We start from the raw sequence: 22,612 nt of genomic DNA on the forward strand, positions 1-22,612 counted from the left end.
AATGGAAACCCACTCCAATATTCTTTCCTGGAAAACCCATGGATGAAGGAACCAGTCCATGGGTCTCAAAGAGTCGGGTTCAGTTCAGTTCAGTTCAGTCGCTCAGTCGTGTCCGACTCTTTGCAACTCCATGAATCGCAGCACACCAGGCCTCCCTGTCCGTACGACTTCCGAACTAGACAACAGCCATCTAGGACAAGCACTGTTCTAAACCCTTTACAGGAATTCTCTCATTTAATCCTTATGACACGCCTATGGGGTTGGTACTATAACTATAAACGCTATAAACGGGGAAAGTGAGGTCTAGAGATGTATGGAGACCCGCTCCGGGACAGGCAACCAATAGGAGGCCAGGCAGATAGCGGCCCGGCCAGCGGTGAGGGGGCAGGAGAGGGAGATGCGTGCGCAGGCGCAGTGCACGCGCGCCTCCGGTGCCTCCCCCATCCTCCACAGCAGTTAGCAGAAAGAAGCTAAGAGGAAAGGGGGAGCTCAGAAATGAAAGAAAGAGATGAGATGGCGGGAGAGACCCATTGGGCTGTGCTCCTTGGAGCGGAGACGGGTGCCCTTCTTGCCACACCCACGCCCCGCGGGCCCTGGACCGCTCCCTGGGGTCAGGGGTCTGCCTCTTCAAGAGGAGGGGTGCGCAGTCTCCTGTGCGGGCACAGGGTTGGCTCTGTGTCAGCTCTTCCCGAGCCCACCCGCCCGCTCTTCCCGACCCTGCCCTCTGGCGCTCCTGCTCCCCCTTCCCAGCCGTCTCCACCACAGGCCTCTAGACCTGGGCGGGTCTGACACCTGCTTCTGTGGGAGCCTCCACTTGGCCCAGGGGGCTCTCGCCCACCAGGCGCCTCTGATTCGTCTCACCACTGTGGACCCCACATAGTCCTCCAAACCTAGAACCCCTGCCCTCCTTTGGCCTTCCCTTGGGGGCGAAAAGTTGACTCATTGGAAAAGACTGATGCTGGGAGGGATTGGGAACAGGAGGAAAAGGGGACGACAGAGGATGAGATGGCTGGATGGCATCACTGACTCGATGGACGTGAGTCTGAGTGAACTCCGGAAGTTGGTGATGGACAGGAAGGCCTGGCCTGCTGCAATTCATGGGGTTGCAGAGTCGGACACGACTGAGCGACTGAACTGAACTGAACTGAACTAACAGGGTTCCTCACCCTGGCCTATGAGCCAGGGCTCATGGGCCCTCCCTGAACTGACCGGTCCACACGACTGTCCCTCCCATCCTCCTGCCCTGAGCTCTAGGCGTGGGTCAACACCCTGCCCTGAGCAATACCTGCCAGAAGCCGGCCACTGCCCACCCCAGGGTCCCTGTGCCACCACAGGGTCACCTCCCCCTCCCTACCTTTCAGCCCAACCTCCCTGACTCATCCCAGCCCTCCCTTCCATGCAACTCAGCCTGCAAAGCCTCTGCAGGACCGTGCTTCCCTCACCCTCCTCCCAGCCTCTGCCAGAATTCCTCAGGGAGGTCCAGGCCCCTACAGGAGGATTGCCAGGGGCCCTTGTTTAAAATACTGTGACAGTGAAATAAGCCAGACACAAAAGGACACACGCTACGTGATCCTGCTTATAGAGGTCCCTGTTGTTTGTTGTTCAGTTGCCAAGTCATGTCCGACTCTTCACAACCCCATGGACTGCAGCATGCCAGGCCTCCTTATTCCCCACCATCTCCTAGAGTTTGCCCAAGTCCACGTCCATTGCATTGGTGATACCATCCAACCATCTCATCCTCTGTTGCCCTCTTCTGCCTTCAGTCTTTACCAGCATCAGGGTCTTTTTCAGTGAGTCGGTTGTTTGCATCAGGTGACCAAAGTACTGGAGCTTCAGCTTCAGCGTCACTCCTTTCAGTGGGTATTCAGGGTTGATTTCCTTTAGGATTGATCGGCCTTAGGAAGCACTGCTATCAATAAAGCTAGTGGAGGCAATGGAATTCCAGCAGAGCTATTTAAAATCTTAAAAGATGATGCTATCAAAGTGCTGCACTCAACCTGTCAGCAAATTTGGAAAACCCAGCAGTGGCCACAGGACTGGAAAAAGTCAGTCTTCATCTCAATTCCCAAGAAGGGCAGTACTAAAGAATGCTCAAATCACTGGATAATTGTACTCATCTCCCATACTAGTAAAGTTATGCTCAAAATCCTGCTTGCTAGGTTTCAGCATTACGTGAACCAAGAACATCCAAATAGAGGTCCTTAGAGTAGTCAAATTCAGAGACAGACAGTAGAGTGGTGGTTGCCAGGGTCTGGGGCATGGTTGTTTAATGGGGACAGGGTTTCGGTTTGGGAAAATGAAAGAAGTTCTGGAGATGGTTGGTGGTGAAGGTTCCAGAACATAGTGAATGTATTTAATGCCACTGAACTATACATTTAAAAATGGTTAAAATGGTCAATTTTCCATTCTGTATATTTTATCACAATAAAAAAAATGCTATGACAAAATCAGAATCTTGGGGGAAGTGTGAAGAAACTCACGTTTTTAAGCAGCTCCCCACTGATTCCACACTCCTCAGTGTGAAAGCCAGGAATTGTTATGGCCTCTTAGTTGTGTTCCCAGGAGTCACGTATGGATGTGAGAACTGGACAGTAAAGAAGGTAGAGCGCTGAAGAATTGATGCTTTCGAACTGTGGGGCTGGAGAAGACTCTTGAGAGTCCCTTGGACTGCAAGGAGATCAAACCAGTCAGTCTTAAAGGAAGTCAACCCTGAATATTCATTGGAAGGACTGATGCTGAAGCTGATGCTCCAATACTTTGGCCACTTAATGCGAAGAGCCAACTCGTTGGGAAAGACCCTGATGCTGGGAAAGATTAAGGGCAGGAGGAGAAGGGGGTGACAGAGGATGAGATGGTTGGATGGCATCACCAACTCAACTGATATGAGCTTGGGCAAACTCAGGAGATGGTGAGGACAAGGAAGCCTGGCGTGCTGCAGTCCACGGGGTCAAAAAGAGTCAGACACGACTTGGTGACCGAACAACTTAGCTGTGTGACCTCAGTCAGGTCAAAGAACGTACTCAGCCCAAAGTCCCTTGTCTGAAAATGGACACGAGACTTTCCTCACCTGTTCTTGTCCAGGTTACACGAGATGCGGAATATAAAGTGCCAGGTATGTGGGAGCTGCCCAGAAAAAGCAAATTTGACGGTTGGTCCACAAGCGTTTAGGGCTTCCCAGATGGCTCAGTGGTAAACAACTTGCCTGCCAGTACAGAAGACGCTGGTTCAATCTCTGGCTGGGAAAGATTGCCAAGGAGGAGGAAATGGCAACCCAGTCCAGTATTCTTGCAAGGATAATCCTGTGAAGAGAGGACCCTGGAGGGCTACAGTCCAGGAGGTCGCAGAGAGTCAGACACAGCTGAGCAATGGTGCACACACACCACAGCGCTTACTGAGCAGCTGGGGTACCAAGCTAAGCAGGGGTCTGCCCGCAGCACCCCTGCAGTCCCAGCTGTTGCGCAAAGCAGAAGTCTCCCTTCCCCACTCTGAGGCCTCTAAAGAGTTACCTGCCAGAAGCCACACCTGGCAGCCAATAAGGAGGTTCCTGACCTCTTAGAGGCCTGGGCCTGGCTGATCCAGTCAGCACGTACATTCCATTCCTCTCAGCAAGAGTCCAGGGGCTGGGAGGGGTGGAGCTGGCCCCCAAGACCTCCTCACAGCAAAACTGGACCCCTTCAGCCCTGCCAGTGATCCCCCGCAGTTTCCTTCACAGGCCAGGAGAAGGAGAGGACAAGTTAGAGGCAGGAGGGGCAGGAAGACCTCTGAGCGTGTAAAAGGGGATGGGGACACAGGCCAGGGTCCAGGCTTTCCTGAAAGGGTGAGGGTTGCACCAGATCCTGAGGGCTGATTGACTTAGGGGGTGGCCAGGGCACTTCTGGCCAAAGGAGTAGCATGTGCAAAGGCCCAGAGGCCGCTGGTGTGTTTGGGCAGGAGCAGAAGCCAGGTGGTGGGGACTGAGAAGGGTATACTGATGCAGGCGGGAGCCTGGCATATAGAAGGAAGCCTGGCATGCAGACTGTTTTACTCAGAAGCCTCTGGATCCCAAAAGTCCCACCACCACCCCCCTAATCAGCAGTCCCTGCTGGGAACCAGCTTGGAATCTCTTTCTTGTGCTCAAGGGAATCCTCCTCCAAGGAGACAGTGTTATCTTAAGAGCACAAAGCCTTCAGCCCCTTGATGTCCTGTCCCTCCCACAGACTCAGTCAGGCAGGTCTGGTCAGCACACAAACATTCCATTCCTCTCAGCAAGAGCCCAGGGCCTGGGAGGGGTGGGGTTGCTCCCATCCCAGGGCTTCTCACACCAAAACTGGACCCCTCTGGCCACCAGTCTCCCCCACCCCTCCAAAACAGACCCAGGGCACTTAGTTCAGGTCTCACTCACATCCTTTCTACCACTTTCTAGACCTCAGGCGAGCACCAGTAGAAATACGTCTCTTTTTTTTTCTTTTTTCTCTTTTACTTTTCCCAAATTGACCACCCTTAGCTATGTTTAGAAAAGAAGAAAGTTTAAGTCGGTACAAAAATCGCTTTCAAATAATACCTCCCAGGCCTTTGGGGATAAAAACGTTTCTCTAATGTCGACAGTTAAGATTACGAAGTACGCCTATTTCAGCTCTTACCGTAATAAGATAGTTGGACATTTTTAATACCTTAAAAAAAAAAAAAAGATCCATTTACTTGCGTAGTTTGGGGTCTGTGAAGTGGTAAATGTGCTAAGAAATTACCTAAACAGTCTCGCCAGGCCAGCATTTTTGTCTTGGGTACCAGGAGGGTTGGAGGTCTGCCAGGTGGCTAGTGACCTCTTTATTAAGATTTCTCCCCAAGGGCCTGTCACGTGCCGAGGAGGACACCCTGGGCAAGTGCCAGGCCTCAGCTCTCCAACCCAACCCTCCCACTCCCTTCATCCTCTCTGCGTAAAATCCAAGTCGTCTTTCTAGAACAGACTCTCCAGGCAGGTGATCCAGCTTTGCGTGCAGTCTTGTCCCTTTCTTTGTTTTGCCCATGAAACTGTTCTTGACAGTTTTCCAGAATGGCTTTTTAGAGTATTCCTAGCTCCAATGTTTCACTTCAGTGAAGTGCTTTTCACTTGGATAAAAAGCGATGGTAATTTGGCAGGTGCCTGGGAGCTGGGATCCAGAGAAGAGAGAGAGAAGATGCTGGGTGTCCTTGTGGCTTGATTTTGCTGGATCTGTAGAAGGTTAGCATCCCTTCCTCATTTCCAGCAGGAGAGCAGTAGGCAGGCCTTGGAAAGTCTTGCCCAGACCCCCACTTCCTGCTAGGCAGGGAGGCCTCTGTCCAGACTCACACCTGCTACGGAAGCAGGCTGGACCCTCTGGCCAGCTGTCCTGAGCCCTGAGAGCCACCCAACCCTCGCCTTTGCCAATCTTGTCTCTTTGCTCCTTTCCAGATCCCCTAGTGACTGATACTCTAAGAGTGGAAGAAAATGAAGCTCAAGGGTTACATTATTTCAGCATCTCCAACCCTTTTGGCACCAGGGACTGGTTTTGTGCAAGACAATTTTTCCATGGACGGGTGGGAGTGGAAGATGGTTTGGGATGATTCAAGTGCATTACATGTATTGTGCGCTTTATTTCTATTATTACTACTTCAGCTCCACCTCAGATCATCAGGCATTAGATTCCCGAGGCTGGGGACCCCTGCATTAAATCCTTGCATTCATTCAGAGGCTAATCAGGCAAACAGAATTAGGCTTAACCCTTTCTCAGAGGCTCTGAACACCAAAGTTTTGACCTCTGTCCTCAAGCAGGGCCTTCCTTCCTGAGCTCTCTGATATGCTAGGAATTCTGCACTCAGTTAAAAAAAAAAATCCCTCCTGGATTTGACAATTTCTGACCTGACCAAGTTGGAATGTGTGCATGGAGGAATGCTCCTCGCCTGGAGGAGGACAACCCAGCCTAGGAAATTGCACATCAGTGAATAACACCCTGGACCTTCACAGGAAAGCCCAGAGGCTGCCTGCCTTGAGGAACCAGACACAAAAACTGCACAGCCTGGGTAGTTGCTGGGTGACCTTTCACCCTGAGGTAACTTGGATGAGCAGGAAAGTGTTCTGGGCTGAATTGTGTCTCTTGCCCTGCAAATCCATACGTAGAAGTACTTCCAGTATTTGAAGTGGGTGCTTTGTTTTGGCCTTGCCACATCTTTCAGGCTCTTAGTTCCCCAACCAGGGATTGAACCTGGGACCCCTGCAGTGAAAGTGCAGAGTCTTCACCACTAGACAGCCTGGAAATTCCCTGAAGATGGTCTTTAAAGAAGTTGTTGTTCAGTTGATGTCATGTCTGACTCTTTGCAACCCCATGGACTGCAGCACTGCCAGGCTTCCCTGTCCTTCATTATCTCCCAGAGTTTGCTCAAACTCATGTCCATGGAGTTGGTGATGCCATCCAACCATCTCATCCTCTGTCACCCCCTTCTCCTCCTGCCCTTAGTCCTTCCCAGCATCAGGGTCCTTTCCAGTGAATTGGCTCTTCATATCAGGTGGCCAAAGTATTGGCATTTCAGCTTCAGCATCAGCCCTTCCAATGAATAATCAGGGTTGATTTCCTTTAGGATGGACTGGTTTGATCTCCTTGCTGTCCAAGAGACTCTCAAGAGTCTTCTCCAGCACCACAGTTTGAAAGCATCAAATTTTCGGCGCTCAGCCTTCTTTATGGTCCTATTCTTACATCCATACATGACTACTTTAAAGAAGTAATTAAGTTAAAATAAGGTCATTAAGGTGGGCCCTAACACAATACAACCAGTGTCCTTATAACAAGAGGAAATAAAGACACAGTTAAAGAGGGACAACCACGAGGAGACAGAAGACCAAGAGGGGTCTCAAGAAACCTTTCCTGCCACATTTCTATCTTGGACTTCTAGTCTCCAAACTGTGCAAAAACAAATGCCTGATGTTCAGCCATCTGGTTGACAGTGCTTTGTCCTAGAGGCCCAAGCAAACGAGCACAGAGGGTGCAGCTGTAGACAATCACATGCCCCCACGCAAGTGACAGAGAGAAACTTTGGGAGGTTCAGAGACGAGGTGAGATGCATTAAGAACTTGCAGGGAGGGCAAGAGATCCTCAGCCATGATATTTGGCTGCAACTGATTTGCTAAGAGAGTTTACACTGCATCTGTGAAAGCCTTTCCGATCAAATCGGTCAGGCAGAGAAGAGAAGAATGAAAGAAATCCTCTGTGTATTGGGTTGGCCAAAAAGTTTGTTTGCGTGCTTCTGTGAGATGTAATGGAAAACCTGAATGGACTTTTTGGCCAACCCTGTACGTGGAATTCCCAGAATTGCCTCTCCATTGGGTCCTGTGTTGGGGTGGCCACAGGAAGAAGGTGTGTGGACTTGGAAGGCAGAGAGAAAGCAAGCCCTTTTGTGCTCTGAGGGTGGAGCAGGGCAGGCAGATGAGGGGTGGCTCAGGCACTCATTGGTGGTGGGGCAGCCCCTCCACTCCGGGCTGGGTGTGTGAGACTCTGGGGTGCGGAGCCCCGGCTTGTCCTGCAGGTAGCTGTATCATGGGGATCACAGGTGGTGAGAGCTCTCCCAGGCTGTCCCTCATCCCGACTCCACATCCATCTTCCCTCCCGAGCTGGCTCAGTGGAGACCAGCATTCCAGGTTCAACCCTCCAGCGCCTCATTACTGCCTGCACACCTCCTACCAGACCTACCACCGCCACCCAAAAGCCTCCCAAAACGTCTGCTTCTAGCAAGTCACCCTTCAACACTCTTCAAAGACAAGGTCCCTCCAGATCAAGTCTAAACCCTCTGCCTTGATGCTAAGACCTTTTATAATATGTCCCTACCCTACTGTCCCATCATCTCCCACTATTTCCCAACACGTGCATTCTGCCAAGCAAGGCCAGTCCCTTCTCTCCAGTTGGGATCTGCCATGCCCACTCCATCTCTTAGATTTGTTCCCACACTATTGGCCCTCTCCTTCTTCAAGGTCCAGTTCAAGTCTGATCTTCTTCGCAAAACTTTCATCAAGGCCGTCAGGTGCAAAATTTAAGAGAAAAGACCCTGGAGTCAGGCTGTCTGAATTCAAACCCTGGCTTTGCCCTTCCAGCTCTCAATGACTTTGAAGAAATTACTTCATCTTTCTGAGCCTCAGTTTCCTCCACTGCAAAACAGGGATATAAGGAGTTCGCAAGGTTATTGTGAGGATTAAGTGAGTTAAGACACATAAAGCTTTTTACTGTGCCTGACACATAGAAAGCACTTGATAAGCGTTGGTTCTTATTTCATTTGTATTATTACCTGATCATCCCATCCTTTCCAATACTCTTTTCCTTGAATTTCTACACCTGGTATGGTAGAGACCACATCACTCAACTATTTAATTACAGTCGGTCTTGTACTGTTTGCTGTGATTCCATGTGTAACAAACAGGAACAAGGACATTTTATCTATGATCAGAATACCAATAGGCAATAGCCTATTCATGAACATAAAATATTCCTCATTCTTAACTAGCAGCATAAGGGGGGAGAAACTGCCCTGCTTCTTCCTGGTAGCATTTAACCCCTAAGAGATCTAGAAAGGAAAAGTTGGGGACAAATCATCAGGAGCAGAAGACACAAAAATGCCCACAGAATGGTCCTGAAACCCATCCTACCGGTGCATCTGAACACCAAGAAGATGAGATTTTGACAGATGTGGTTTTCGAATCAAGAAGCATTGTCTTCGGAGTGGCCTGACCAGAGGCAGGGCCCTCAGCCAGCATCTACTCCCGGAAACTGAACTGCACCTCAAGTAATGGAAGATCTCAAAGGTCCAGGGCCCAAGAGGCCAGCAGATGGTGACAGTATCAGGAAGGGTAGGCCCCAACGCTGCACAGGCTCCCAGCATGACTGCCAAGGGACTTCTGGCTTACCACCCAGACTGCTGAAAGTTCATGAATCAGTCAGTCCATAGATCAAGATAACATGGGAGTGAAGAGGCACTCAGCTGTTTCAGGTCTCTATTTCTTCAGCTTTAAAAGGAAGAGGTTGCTGGAACCAGAGGAGAGCTAACAAACCACTCAGTTCTATAATTCTGCACAGTGAGTTCTCTGCACAGTCAGAGTAGGCAAAGGTAGTCAAGGACGACTCTGAGAGTTTGATTTCTGTCAATATTACCCCAAAGCACTCCTCAGATTCAATCCAATCCCTACCAAAATTCCAAAGGCATTTTTCACAGAAATAGAAAAAAAAAAAAAATCCCCAAAGTCTCCAAATAGCCAAAGCAATCCTGAGAAAGAAGAACAAAGCTAGAGGCATCACACGTCCCAATTTTAAACTATATTACAAAGCTGTAATAGTCAAAACAGACACATAGATCAATGAAACAGAATAGAGAGCCCAGAAACAAAACCATCCTTTTATAGTTAATTAGCTTACAACAAGGGAGCCAAGAATATACAATGGGGAAAGGATAGTCTCTTCAATAAATGAGAGGTTAATTCCTCCATCTCTATACACGGAGCTGCAGAAAAGAATGGGGAAAAAGAAAAAAACAGAGACACAGTACAACCTGATGCACTTGGCACTAGAGCCCTCTTGGCTGAGAGGTGCCAAGGCCAAGGATGAATCCAGCAAGGTGTGCACTTACCTGGGTTCAAGTTTCAGCTCTGATACTTACAGGCAAGTTATCTGATTTTTGTGATGCCTCAATTTTCTCAGCCAGTACACAAGGTTAGTAATAATACTTCATGCACTTATTGATTAAAATATAAAGCACTTTGCACAGTACCCGAAGCAGAGGAGGTACCCAAATCATTCAGAAAATGTTGATTAGGTACCCACTAAGAGACAGATACTGTTCCAAGGCACTGGGGCACAGTCTTGAGAGAGAGAAAAAACCCTCTTTATAGAGTTTACTTTTAGAAGTAGAAGATAGGTAATAAGAAATAACTTTAATAAAGATCAGATTTCCTCAAAAGTGCAGGAGACGGATATGAAGAAAACTCATCTAGGATAAACAGGATAGAAGTACAGGTGTGATTTCTAGGTACAGTCCTAGCAAAGGCCACTCAGAGAAGATGAGCCTTGAATGGACACCTCAGGAAATGTCACTATCATCCTCATGGCCAGTACTCAGGGCTTGGTGCCAACAGTGTACATTTCCTGGTGTCCAAATGAGCATTTCTGCCCAACATACCTCACAAAAGAGAAGTATGAATTGGAAGAGAACTTAGAGATTCTCTGGTTCATTTTATCAAGGAAGAATGAAACCCAGAAAGGGGTGGGCCAACACACCCAGGTTCCCATGGTTAGTTCAGAAGCCAAGATTGATTCCAACTCCAGTCTCCTGTCTCTAAGACCATGTTCTTTTCTCTGCTTCATACCTCGTTGCCCCAGGCTGACTCAGACCCATGTGAAACTGTGGCCTGGAACCTGGAAGATTTCTCTCCTGTATTGTATTTCAGTCTGCCCTGTAGCTCATGGTTATTAGCTGTGCAGTCTGAATATATCTCATGCAGACACACTTGCTACTGCTAAGTTGTTTCAGTTGTGTCCAACTCTGTGCGACCCCATAGACGGCAGCCCACCAGGCTCCCCCGTCCCTGGGATTCTCCAGGCAAGAATACTGGAGTGGATTGCCATTTCCTTCTCCAATGCATGAAAGTGAAAAGTGAAAGTGAAGTCGCTCAGTAGTGTCCGACTCTTCGCGACCCCATGGACTGCAGCCCATCAGGCTCCTCTATCCAAGGGATTTTCCAGGCAAGAGTACTGGAGTGGGGTGCCATTGCCTTCTCCATCAGACACACTTAAGGGGGAAGAGATTATCATGAATTTGCAAGAAGACACCCATGAACCAGTGACCCCAATTTAAACAACTAAGAGTTAAAGACCATCACTTCAGGGGGTCCCTGGGCACCAAGCATACCTCACACACAAATGCAAACACGGCACCTTGGCACTGCTCACATGACATTCCTTAGCTGTAATTCAGTGGTTAAAAGACCAAGAATTTGTTTCCATTTTTCCCGCTTAGGTTGTTGTAAAAACAATAGCTGATTCGTATAGGCGGCAGTAGCTCAGACAGTAAAGAATGTGCCTGCAATGCAGGAGACCTAAGTCGAGACCTGGGTCAAGAAGATCCCCTAGGGAAGAAAATGACAACCCACTCCAATATCCTTGCCTGGAAAATTCTATGGACAGAGGAGCCTGGAGGGCAAAGAGTCAGACAGGACTGAGCGAGACTAACACGAAGACTCCTTGAGCCCCTGAGAAGGTAACTTGGAGTCCAGTTTGGGGAACCTGAATATGATACAGGTTTTTGAAGGGCTGTTTGCTATAGGATAAATCTTTGCAGCAATCAGTGGCATTTATAAGAACTGCTAAGGCTAAAGAGAGTTGCAAAAAGTGATCCACCCAGTTTGCTTCCTTTTGAAGCTGCCCTGGGCCACAGGTCAGGAAGCAACAGTTAGAACTGGACATGGAACAACAGACAGGTTCCAAATAGGAAAAGGAGTATGTCAAGGCTGTATATTGTCACCCTGCTTATTTAACTTATATGCAGAGTACATCATGAGAAACGCTGGGCTGGAAGAAGCACAAGCTGGAATCAAGATTGCCGGGAGAAATATCAATAACCTCAGATATGCAGATGACACCACCCTTATGGCAGAAAGTGAAGAGGAACTAAAAAGCCTCTTGATGAAAGTGAAAGAGGAGAGTGAAAAAGTTGGCTTAAAGCTCAACATTCAGAAAATGAAGATCATGGCATCCGGTCCCATCACTTCATGGCAAATAGATGGGGAAACAGTGGAAACAGTGTCAGACTTTATTTTGGCGGGCTCCAAAACCACTGCAGATGGTGATTGCAGCCATGAAATTAAAAGATGCTTACTCCTTGGAAGAAAAGTTATGACCAACCTAGATAGCATATTCAAAAGCAGAGACATTACTTTGCCAACTAAGGTCCATCTAGTCAAGACTATGGTTTTTCCTGTGGTCATGTATGGATGTGAGAGTTGGACTGTGAAGAAGGCTGAGCACCGAAGAATTGATGCTTTTGAACTGTGGTGTTGGAGAAGACTCTTGAGAGTCCCTTGGACTGCAAGGAGATCCAACCAGTCCATTCTGAAGGAGATCAACCCTGGGATTTCTTTGGAAGGAATGATGCTGCAGCTGAAACTCCAGTACTTTGGCCACCTCATGGGAAGAGTTGACTCTTTGGAAAAGACTCTGATGCTGGGAGGGATTGGGGGCAGGAGGAGAAGGGGACGACAGAGGATGAGATGGCTGGATGGCATCACTGACTCAATGGACGTGAGTCTGAGTGAACTCCAGGAGTTGGCGATGGACAGGGAGGCCTGGTGTGCTGCGATTCATGGGGTCACAAAAAGTTGGACACAACTGAGAGACTGAACTGAACTGAACTGGGCCACAAGGATGATACTGGAGCCTGATAGCAGCAGGACTTTGATGTGTCTGCATATCTCTCAGAGACTAGGAACACCTGTGGGCCATTCGAGTGGGGGGACCTCACAGCACCATCCATCCATTCATGGAACAGATACAAACTGAGCATCTAGTATGTGCCTGGCCCTGTAATAGGCACTGAGAATACGACAGGAAACCAAAGTCCCTGACATCATGACATCATGAAGCTTACAAGGGGGCTTCCCACGTGGCGCTAGTGGTAAAAAATCGGCCTGCTGATGCAAGAGTCGTGGGTTCGATCCCTGGGTCCCCTGGAGAAGGAAATGGCAACCTACTCCAGTATTCCTGCCTGGAGAATCCCATGGACAGAGGAGCCTGGCAGGCTACAGTTCATGGGGTCGCAAAAGAGTCGGACATGACTGGGCACACATATACACATACACACACTCTAGTGAGGAGGAAGGAAATGAGCAAACTGGGGAGTGATCTGTGTCAGAAAGCGCTAAGTAAGTGGGTGAAAGACATGAGTGATGCCTGGAATCAGGACAGTGAGAGCTTGTTACCTTAAAGTTTCAGAGCAGGGCGCTCTCCAGAAGTGACCTTGGAGGGTGAAGGGTTTGTTAAGGTAAGAACATTCGAGGCTAGTTCTCCAAAAGCTCCAAAGCCCTGAGGCAGAACAGTGAGGGGACACTCATGACTTGAGCTGAGGAGGGAAGGAGAAATAGGGTCAGAAGAGCAGTGGGGACCTACAGACCTTTGCAAGCACTTATATTTGGCCTCCAGTGAGATGGACAGTGAGATGCTGGACGGTCAACAGGAATAACATTACCTGATTGATATCTTAAAAGTGTTAGTCGCTCAGCCCTATCTGTCTTTTTGCCACCATAGCCTGCCTGGCTCCTCTGTCCATGAAGAATTTTCCAGGCAAGAATACTGGAGTGGGTTCCCATGTCCTTCTCCAGGGGATCTTCCTGACCCAGGGATCAAACCCTCATCTCCTGCATTAGCAGGTGGATTCCTTACCACTGAGCCACCAGGGAAGTCTGAGAATGTCTTTAAAAGGTTGAACCAATTGTTGTGCCCAGAAAGAGACCACAGGGGGACCAAGATCAAAACAGGGAGAGCAGTCAGGAAACCATTGTCCCGATCCAGATGAAGCCGTGGGGCCTGGATCCAGGCAGCAAAGGTGGGATGGAGAGAAGCGACTCAATTCTGGATACAGAAGATGGACCGAATGGGAACTGCTCGTTGTCTAAACATGTAAAAGAATTCGAGAAGTCCAGGATGACACCAGAGCTTTAGCTGGAAGAACCTGAGTGTAGAGTTGACCCTGATGGAGATAAAGTCCATGAGAGGGCCTGGGGCAGGGTGGGGGTGGGGGAGAAGGGAGGTCAAGAGAATTCTCCCAGCAGGTGTTCAAGCTCTTATCTTGATTTATAAAGTCAACCGTGCATAAAAGATGGACAATTATGACCCTGCAATTTTACCATTGAGCATAACACCCAAAAGAACTGAAAGCAGGGACTTATACATATTAATACTTGTACACCAGTGTTCATGGCAGTGCTATTCACAACAGCCAAAAAGTGGAAACAGGGGCTTCCCCGGCAGTCCAGTGGTTAGGACTGCACACTTCCAATGCAGCAAGCGCAGGTTCTGTCCTTGGTCAGGGAACTAAGATCCCACATGCTGTGGGAAGTGGCAAAAAAAAAAAAAAAATTGGAAACAACTCAAATGTCCATCAACAGATGAACAGATAAATAAAATGTGACTTTACATACAATTCAGCCTTTAGAAGAAAGGAAATCCTGACCCGTCCTACAACACGGATAGACCTTAAAGATATTATGCTAAGTGGAGTAAGCCAGCCGCCAAAGGACAAATGTTGCATGATTCCATTGCTACGAGGAACCTAACGTAGTTAAATCCATAGAGACAGAAAACAGAATCATGGTTGCCAGGAAGTGGAGAGGAGAAAGGAGAAGTTATTGTTTAATAGGTACAGAGCTTCTGTTTGGGAAGATGGAAATGTTCTGGGGACAGAGAGCAGTGATGATTGCGCAACAGATGTGAATGTACTCGTGCCCCTGAACTGTACACCTAAAGATGGTTACAGCAGTAAATCTTAAGCATATTTTATAATTTTAAAGAAACAGATGGCAATCTCACAGGTTAGTCCACTGGCAAAGGCTCTAGAAGGCTTTAAAGATTAATAATTTTTTTTAAAAAATCAAATAATCCTAGAGTTTCCCTATAGTTCCTGTACCCAATCCACCAAGAGGGCTTCAGTAGAGGAAGAAGAACAGCACTGGGGGAGGGGAAGAGATGCAATAGAAGCCTATTCCAGGCACAAAGAACAATGTGGAACAGGTATGACTGGGAATTTCCTGGTGGTTCAGTGGTTAGAGCTCAGGGCTCTCGCTGCCAGGGGCCCAGTTTCCCTTCTGGGTCGGGGAACTAAGATCCTATGAACCTTGCTGTGAAACCAAAAAAAAAAAAAAAAGAGAGAGAGAGAGAGAGAGAGAGAGAAAAGACTGGAATAAGATGGTCAGAGATACAAAGTGAGCAAAGAGGATTGACAACGGGCTCAGAGATGCTGTGGGCCACCAGAGGTGGGGAGACCTGATTACAGCTTTGGTGACCCAGAGAAAGTCATAGTGGTTAACATCCCCTGAGAAGCTGATAAAAGGGCATAATTATACAAAAGCTCACATTACCGAGTACTTACTGTGTCTAAGCCCTGCACAGCTACTAACTGGCTTAATCCTCACAACCACCACTCAAGGGAAATACTCAAATGATCCTGATCTCAGAAATGGGGAAACTAGAACTCACCCCATTAGAAGATTAGAGTATCGGAAACAGAAGTCAAACCGAAGCAGCCCAAGAGTTCTGGAGTAGAGCTCTTAACCACTAGGCTATCTAGCTCTCAATGCCAGACAGTGTGACATGCAGCGTGGCGACTTTGGGAGCTGACATTTATCGATTGCACTTTCCAGCAGTTCATCTTCCAAAACCCTCTTAAGCATTTAAAATACCATGGGGCCAGATGTCTGCATCCAAAAGCCCCACTGGTGTGAACTCCACAGCCTTATCTCCAAGTCCAGCCATGGCTCTTAGATCAGACACACTGATTTTCTGTTTATTTACAAAAAGAGACTTTATGGCAAGAGCAGACAGCAGGGTTGCCGTGAGAAAGCCAGCCCCAAGCTCTGTTGTGTGTTTAACTAAGAAGGGACACAGCAGAATTCTCTTGAGAAGCTGATGCAGAGAAAGCTGGAGGCCAATGGCAGGGGCAGGAAAGGTTTGTTTCTGACGAAGTCATGTTTACACAAAACCCTGACTTCAAAGTCCATGCAAGTGAGGGCCATGCAAGCAGGTTTCAAAGGAAACATTTGTGACCAGGGAAAAGCCTCTGACCTGGCTGATAGCGGAGTGCCTGGCAAGGATAACTGTCATCTTTCTCCCGTCATTTAAAGCAAAGCTTGTGAAGATGAAAAACCACAGCAAGTTCTTCTAAGCTCTGCAGACTTTACATGAATTCCCGTGCCTGGCTGCATTAATTCTACCTCTTTCCGTGCTGGCTGTTGATAAATACTCACTGAATGAATACACGTGACGGATGCGCCCAGTGTATAACAAATCCTTTAGGGAAAGGGGTCAAGTCTCCATCATCTTTAAATCTCGAGACACTTAATAAATGTCAAGGTACATCATACCAGAAAAAAATACTGTGCTGAAAATGCAAACACTGAGAGGCTAGAAGCTGCTCCTAAGAAAACAAGAGAGGAATACACAGCCACGTGAGTGCTGGGAAGCCAGCCAGAAGCTCCTGCCATCATCTCTCTATTTGACGTGCCAGGCATGCTGTCTTGGGGACCTTCCTAGGCCCTCAGGGGATGTGAAGTCTGGCAGAAGCCCAGTACTGTTGGAGCTGAAACGGGGTGCCTGGCACTACGGGAGAGCACACAGGAGGAGCACAGAGCCCAGACCCGGAGGCTCAGGGGTGTCTGGGGTGGTGACTTGAAGGCCCAGATAAACAGAGGGCATTGTGAAGACAGGAGCAGGGACCAGCATCATGAACCTGGATACCAGCAAGCACCTGAGTATGGCTGGGATGAAAGGTACAAGCGGGGAGTGATGAGATGGAAGCAGGTAATGGCAGCCTTGGGTGCTAAGTCAAGGACATGAATTTCACCCTGAAAGTCAAGAGGAGCCTCTGAAGAATTTTAAGGAGGGGAGTAACATGATCTGATTTTTATTTTAGACTGGCCTCTACTTAAAGCCCTCTCCATTCATGAAGGAAAGGTTTAAGACTGCGAACCAATTAGGAAACAATTGCAGAAATAATGAAAATTTAAGATGTTGGGGATATTAAGGAGTGGCAGGGGTGACTGTTGCGGTAAGCAGAAGGTTACAGAGCTGATCAGAGGCAAAGAAAACTCAACGGGGGTCTGAGTTTTCTTTCCAAGGGGAGGCAGAGCTGGGCCCAGTGCTGGAAAGCAGGTTTAAGCATCAGCAGCCCCAAGAGGTTGCCCAGAGAGTCCCCAGCAAGAAGAATGAAGAGCTCAGGATAGGTGCTCAAGAAATTCTGCCATTTGTGAGGTTATGGGAAAAGAGGAGGCCATAAGGGGCCTGGGAAAGGAGGACGAAGTGGTCCTAGCCATGCAGACAGAAGCAAAATCATAGAGAATTCCCTGGCCATCCAGTGGTTAAGACTCAGGACTTTCACTGCTGGGACCCGGGTTTGATCCCTAGCCAGGGAACTTTGTTGTTTAAGTCATGTCCACCTCTTTGTGACCCTGTGGACTGTAGCCTGCTGGGCTCCTCTGTCCGTGAGATTTCCCAAGCAAGAACATTGGATTGGGTTGCCGTTTCCTCCTCCAGGGAATCTTCCCGACCCAGGGATGAAACCCACATCTCCTGCATTGCAGGAAGATTCTTTACCACTGAGCCACCAGGGAAGCCCTAAGAGCCCACAGAAAAGAGACAGAAATCCCGAAGCCAAGGCAGGAGGGGGCTTCCAGCAGGGAGAAAGCACAATGCCAAGCGCCCTGAGACCACCCTGGGCAGAATGAAGGATGAGAGAGAACAGCTCTGGGTGGAGACGGAGGAAGCCCCATGGCGGCGGCGGAGCGCTGGAGTGAGTGGCACGGGAGACAGAGGTGATGGGAAGAGCAGGTGACCTTTTCAAACAGGTTGGTGCTACAGGGACAATACCACGGTAAGAAGGGGGAGGGGCTGAAGGAGGGTTTCTTCAAGCAGGGAGGGGAGTGTGCGTATTTATTGGGAGATGCCAGGATAGAGGTGGGGTGCCAGGGAGAGTAGGGGTGACTGAAAGAGGTAAGGGAAGGGGAAGCACGAAACCCCTGGAAGGATTAGCCTCAGGAAGCAAGGCTAATTCGGGGAGGGAGGAGGTGGGGGTGGGTGTCCATGGGACAAAGGGACAGGAAACCCGTTTCCCAGGGATAGGCTGTGACTCTGCTCCAGCTGGTGGTGAAACGTGAGATGCAAACATTTCAAGAGAAGCTAGGCTGTTCCTTTCGAACGCATTCCCGATTTTCTGGAAATCTCCTGATTTTTCAAGTGTTTGCAACCACTTCAAATACAGTAAGCCCAAGATCTGACTGTGACCCAAATTAAGCCCCCTGCAAGCAGGATTTCCTCTTCCCACGGTTACTGCTTCCTCTCATCTCACCCTTCATGTAGGCGTCTCCCCTCTGGAGAAAGCATTTCCTTCACAGGATCCAAAAGCCTTTTTCCTAGACTCCAGTGGATCTCCACCAGTAGATACTAACCCTGAAGTTCTAAGTCTTGGGTGTCTGCCCCTCTCTGAACTCCAAGTTCAACAGATACTGTCCTGTGTGTGTTAGTCACTCAGTTGTGCCAACTCCGCAACCCCATGGACTGTAACCCACCGGGCTACTCTGTCCACGGAATTCTCCAGGCAAGAATCCTGGAGTGGGTCGCCATTTCCTTCTCCAGGGTATCTTTCCATCCCAAGGATTGAACCTGGGTCTCCCACATTGCAGGTGGATTCTTTACCATGTGAGCCACCAGGGACACCCAGATACTGTCCTATAACCGTGTAAACATTCTATATATGCCACGAGTGTTAACAGCTCTAAGTATCAAGAAACCCTGAGACTCCTGTGGAAGGAGTCAATTATTTCTCCAGAGTGAGTACATTTTCCATTGACTTTTCAAACAGCTGAAAGGTGAGAGAGGACTTAAGTATCAAGAAACCCTTAGATGCCTGTGGAATTTCTAGGTCCTGGAGAGGGAGGGGCGGGGTCCCCGGTGTTCTGAACCAGCTCTCTGCTGAGTGACTTCTGGTCCAGGAAGGCTTGGTCACCTGTGGAGGCTCCCGTGAGCTTCATGTCTGGATGGAGACGTCATTATTACAATTCAAGTCATCGCTCTTTCAGTCCCCATGACCTTCTCTCACCTGTGTTTGGGGTGGAGACTGACTCTGCCTGGGCTTGGCTGGCGGCTTCCTCGGGTTTATTCTGCTCTTTGTGTTCCAGGACTGATGGCTGTGGTGGGTTCTAACAACAAGGACAAGGGTTGTTACCAGTCGCACATCAAATCATCCAACCACTTAATGTTTCTCAAATGCATACTATATTTTTTAAAAAACAAAAATAGGTCTTCCCTGGTGGTCCAGCAGCTGAGAATCCACCTGCCAATGCAGGGGACTCAGGTTGGACCCCCGGCCCGGGAAGATCTCACATGCCATGGGGCAGATAAGCCCAGGCACCACAACTCCTGTGCCCACGTACCATACCTGCTGAAGCCCACACGCCCTTGAACCTGTGCTTCGAAACAAGAGAAACCACCGCAATGAGAAGCCCGCACACCGCAACGCAGAGCAGTCCCCACTCACCACAGCTGGAGAGAGCCCACACGCAGCAGCGAAGACCCAGCGCAGTCAAAAATAAAAACAATAATAAAGTAAATAGATAATAAATTTTAAAAAATAATAGTGCATAAATAAAACCAGGGGCCCACCTTTATACCCCACCGCATCCCAGGCTAGCCCACCCCTTGCTTGGAAGCTCTGTCTGTAGAAGCGATAACAGGATCTTAAGAAGGGAGCTGGCATCAGCTGAAAGACATCCTTTTGCTAAAGTCCAGTGACCCTCAAATAACGGAGACGGACAATGCCATGTCAGGCGCCTCAGTGCAGCAGACCCAGTCTCTGTCCTCAAGGATTTGGCAGTGGCAAAAGAACAGAGATGAGGTGCAATTCAACACTGAGGAGCAAGATGCTGTCAAGTGGAGAATGCATAGAAAGGAAGGTGTGAGTTACTGTCCAATGTGCATCTTTTCCTGCACCACGCTGAACTGGGCACCATGGGGCAGGAGGGCTAACCAGCGGATTGGATTCCATGAAAAGAGTCCCTAAAATCTACATGGTAGATCTCCAATGCAGGGGACCCAGCATCTTGAAGTAGGGGTCCCATCAGGACAGAAAGCCTATATGAGTGCAGGATTCCCTGGGCAGTGTCAGAATCCTGTCCGGCAGCAACATGGAAACCAATGTATGGAGAACACAGTTAACATCAATAGCTTCCATGGGCTGTTTTTTTCATGTGTTCGCTCTTTCAGTTAAATGACACAGTGAGTCCCCTACATACAAACGAGTTCCTTTCCAAGAGCACACTCACAAGTCCAACAAAGTTAGCCTAGGTACCTGGCTAACACAACTGGCTATATAGTACCGGACTGTAATAGGTTTATAATACTTTTCACACAAATAATATATTTTTAAAAAACACAAAAATAAACGTTTTAATCTTACAGTAAAGTACCTTGAAAAGTACAGTACTGCAGTATAACAGCTAGCATACAGGGGCTGGCATCGAGTGAACAGGCAAGAAGAGTTACTGACTGGAGGAGGGAGGGGACCTGGGAGGTGGTAGAGCTGAAGGATCGTCAACAATAGGAGGCGGCAAGCACACGGGCATCTTTGAAAGTTCACAGCTTGAAGGTCCCTAGTAAGGGACTCACTGCACTTGCACTTCTTTAACAGCCAGTGGCATGAAAACTGAGACAGAGACCTTTAAGTAAGTTGCCCATGATCACACAGCTGGGAAGTCGTAGAGCTGGGATTTGAAACCAGGCCATGTGGTTCAGGAACCCACACTCAAAACCATCAAACCATCCACTCACATTTTGCAGCATATATTAGAAAATATGAAAGGAGAAAAAAAAAAAGTCCAAGGCAAAGTTACCAGTATCTCCAAAAGAAGAAGTTATCCTGAAGAAAGTATGGTCCTAAGCTAATTACATAGATTATATTGCTGTGTCCTGTTGGCAAACTTGTAGCCAAAACTTGAGTGCTTTAGAAATAACAGAATAATACTACCATTAATAAACCATCAAAAAAAGATTCTAAAAAAAAAAATTAAATTAAATTTAAAAAAAAAGATTCTGTAGCGGTTGGACTGGATAAAGGGGTAAAAGACAAATTTGTTTTCAGCTGACTTTAGGAAAGGAAATAAATCATCCAGCAATGAATTTCTGATACAAATAGGAAACTAATCTGAAACCATCAAAACAAGCCACACTGCCTTAAAATCCTGTGTTCTCTCTAACAACTGTAAACCTTGGGCAGAAACCTAAATTCAGCTGTACTACGTAGTGAGTCCAATTCAATCCCCAGAGATAAACATTAAGGCACTAAATGATTTTAAGCTATACCATGTTAGTAATAGAGAACCAAGCCCAGAGAAAACTTTCAGGGAGAAAAATCCTTTCACAGCCACCATTTCAGCATTTTCCTGAATACAGGTGATGAGGGAAATGGAAGAAAGAACCCAAGATGTTGAGGTGGGCACAGGGAAGAATCATGAAATTAAATGATGTAAGATTGTAAATGCTCTTAAAGTTTTTCTTTTTAAAAGGAACTCCTTGGGACCTCCCTGGTGGTCCTTTGGTTAAGACTCCGCACTTCCACTGCTGGGGACACTGGGTTCAATCCCTGGTCAGGGAACTAAGACCCTGTATGTTTCCTGGCATGGCCAAAAAAATTTTTTTAATAATAAATAAATAAAAGGGAATCCTCTGTGGAAAACATTGGACTAGGTGACCTGTGAGCTTGGGAAAAACTAAGACAAGGTCCAGCCAGTGATACAGCTTCTGATGTACCAGAAGATAGGCCAAGCAAGGGACAAGCTAAAGACTTCTGCTGACGTGTCCGGCACTGATCAAAGGAGAAACTTCTAGAGGCCAGGCTGAGAATGCACTGCTGTGTCAGACCGGACAATCAGCCTCGTCATTCCAGGACATGACCACTGTGTGGCAGGAAAGGACGTGGAGGAAGGGCAGGCTGTGACCAAAGAACTCGCTGGAGCCACTCCAGAGAAGAGAGGATACGTGGTACGGGGGAGGGGAGCCATTCCACAGGGGGCCTCCAAGACCCCAGATGCTGGTTTTTTAACATGGATAAGACTGTAGAGAACTGTGTGGAGAAAACTGATATATAACTATATTCCCAAGCAAAAGAGTAGAGACCTCCTTACTCACTCAGTGTAAAATAGTAACCAAGCACATAGCGGTTAAATGGTGCTATTACTATACATGTGATTATGTTACTAATGTGAATCACTCACAATTTCCTGGCCAAGAAGACTGAACTGAAATTTTTATTCTAACAATGAGATCATGTTTTTTTTGACCAACAGATTGGTGAAAAATAACAGAGCTCAATAAAAATCAATAAGGATATAGAGAAAGCATGGGCTTTCATACCCAGAATGTGCAAGAATACAAGTCTTTGGGGAGGGTGATTGGGAGCAGCTGTTAAAATGCGACATGCACGTGCTCCTTTGCTCAGCAATTTCACAGCTAGGTAGTCAAGTAAAATCCTTCTACGTGTGCTCAAAATGGCACGTGCCAGGCTGTTTGTAGACATGGGAAATACCATACAATATACAGTACTTCATTTGGGCCATGCAATAATTCACAGCAGTGAAGGAGAATGACACCGATCTGTCTCTACCTACACAGAACATCTCCACAACATCTCGTTAAGGCAGAAAAAAAAAATATTGCAAGACAATATGGTATAGTCTTATTTATGATTTCTTTTAACCCACCAAATTGTAAACATCTGGATTATTGAACAGATATGTCAAAAAACTTCAAGTAATGTCTGCAAGGGGGCCACGCCAAGGTGATGACAGTGGTCAGCACTACAGAGGACTGTGCAAATGGGTTTGAGACAAGGA

The 22,612-nt window shown here is 47.8% G+C and overlaps 1 protein-coding gene across 2 annotated transcripts in view; it reads right to left on the minus strand.

The window, feature by feature from the left end:
* The window catches only part of AHNAK (AHNAK nucleoprotein), a 95,251-nt gene that overhangs the window by 26,272 nt on the left and 46,367 nt on the right, over positions 1 to 22,612 (minus strand). For both annotated transcript variants that reach the window (XM_069565961.1, XM_069565960.1), the window contains exon 5: positions 18,826 to 18,925. In XM_069565961.1, the coding sequence (XP_069422062.1) occupies positions 18,826 to 18,925 (100 nt within the window). The remainder of the gene's footprint in view (positions 1 to 18,825; positions 18,926 to 22,612) is intronic.

The sequence above is a fragment of the Ovis canadensis genome, chromosome 21 (genome assembly GCF_042477335.2).
Source record: "Ovis canadensis isolate MfBH-ARS-UI-01 breed Bighorn chromosome 21, ARS-UI_OviCan_v2, whole genome shotgun sequence".
Taxonomy (NCBI): Eukaryota; Metazoa; Chordata; class Mammalia; order Artiodactyla; family Bovidae; genus Ovis; species Ovis canadensis.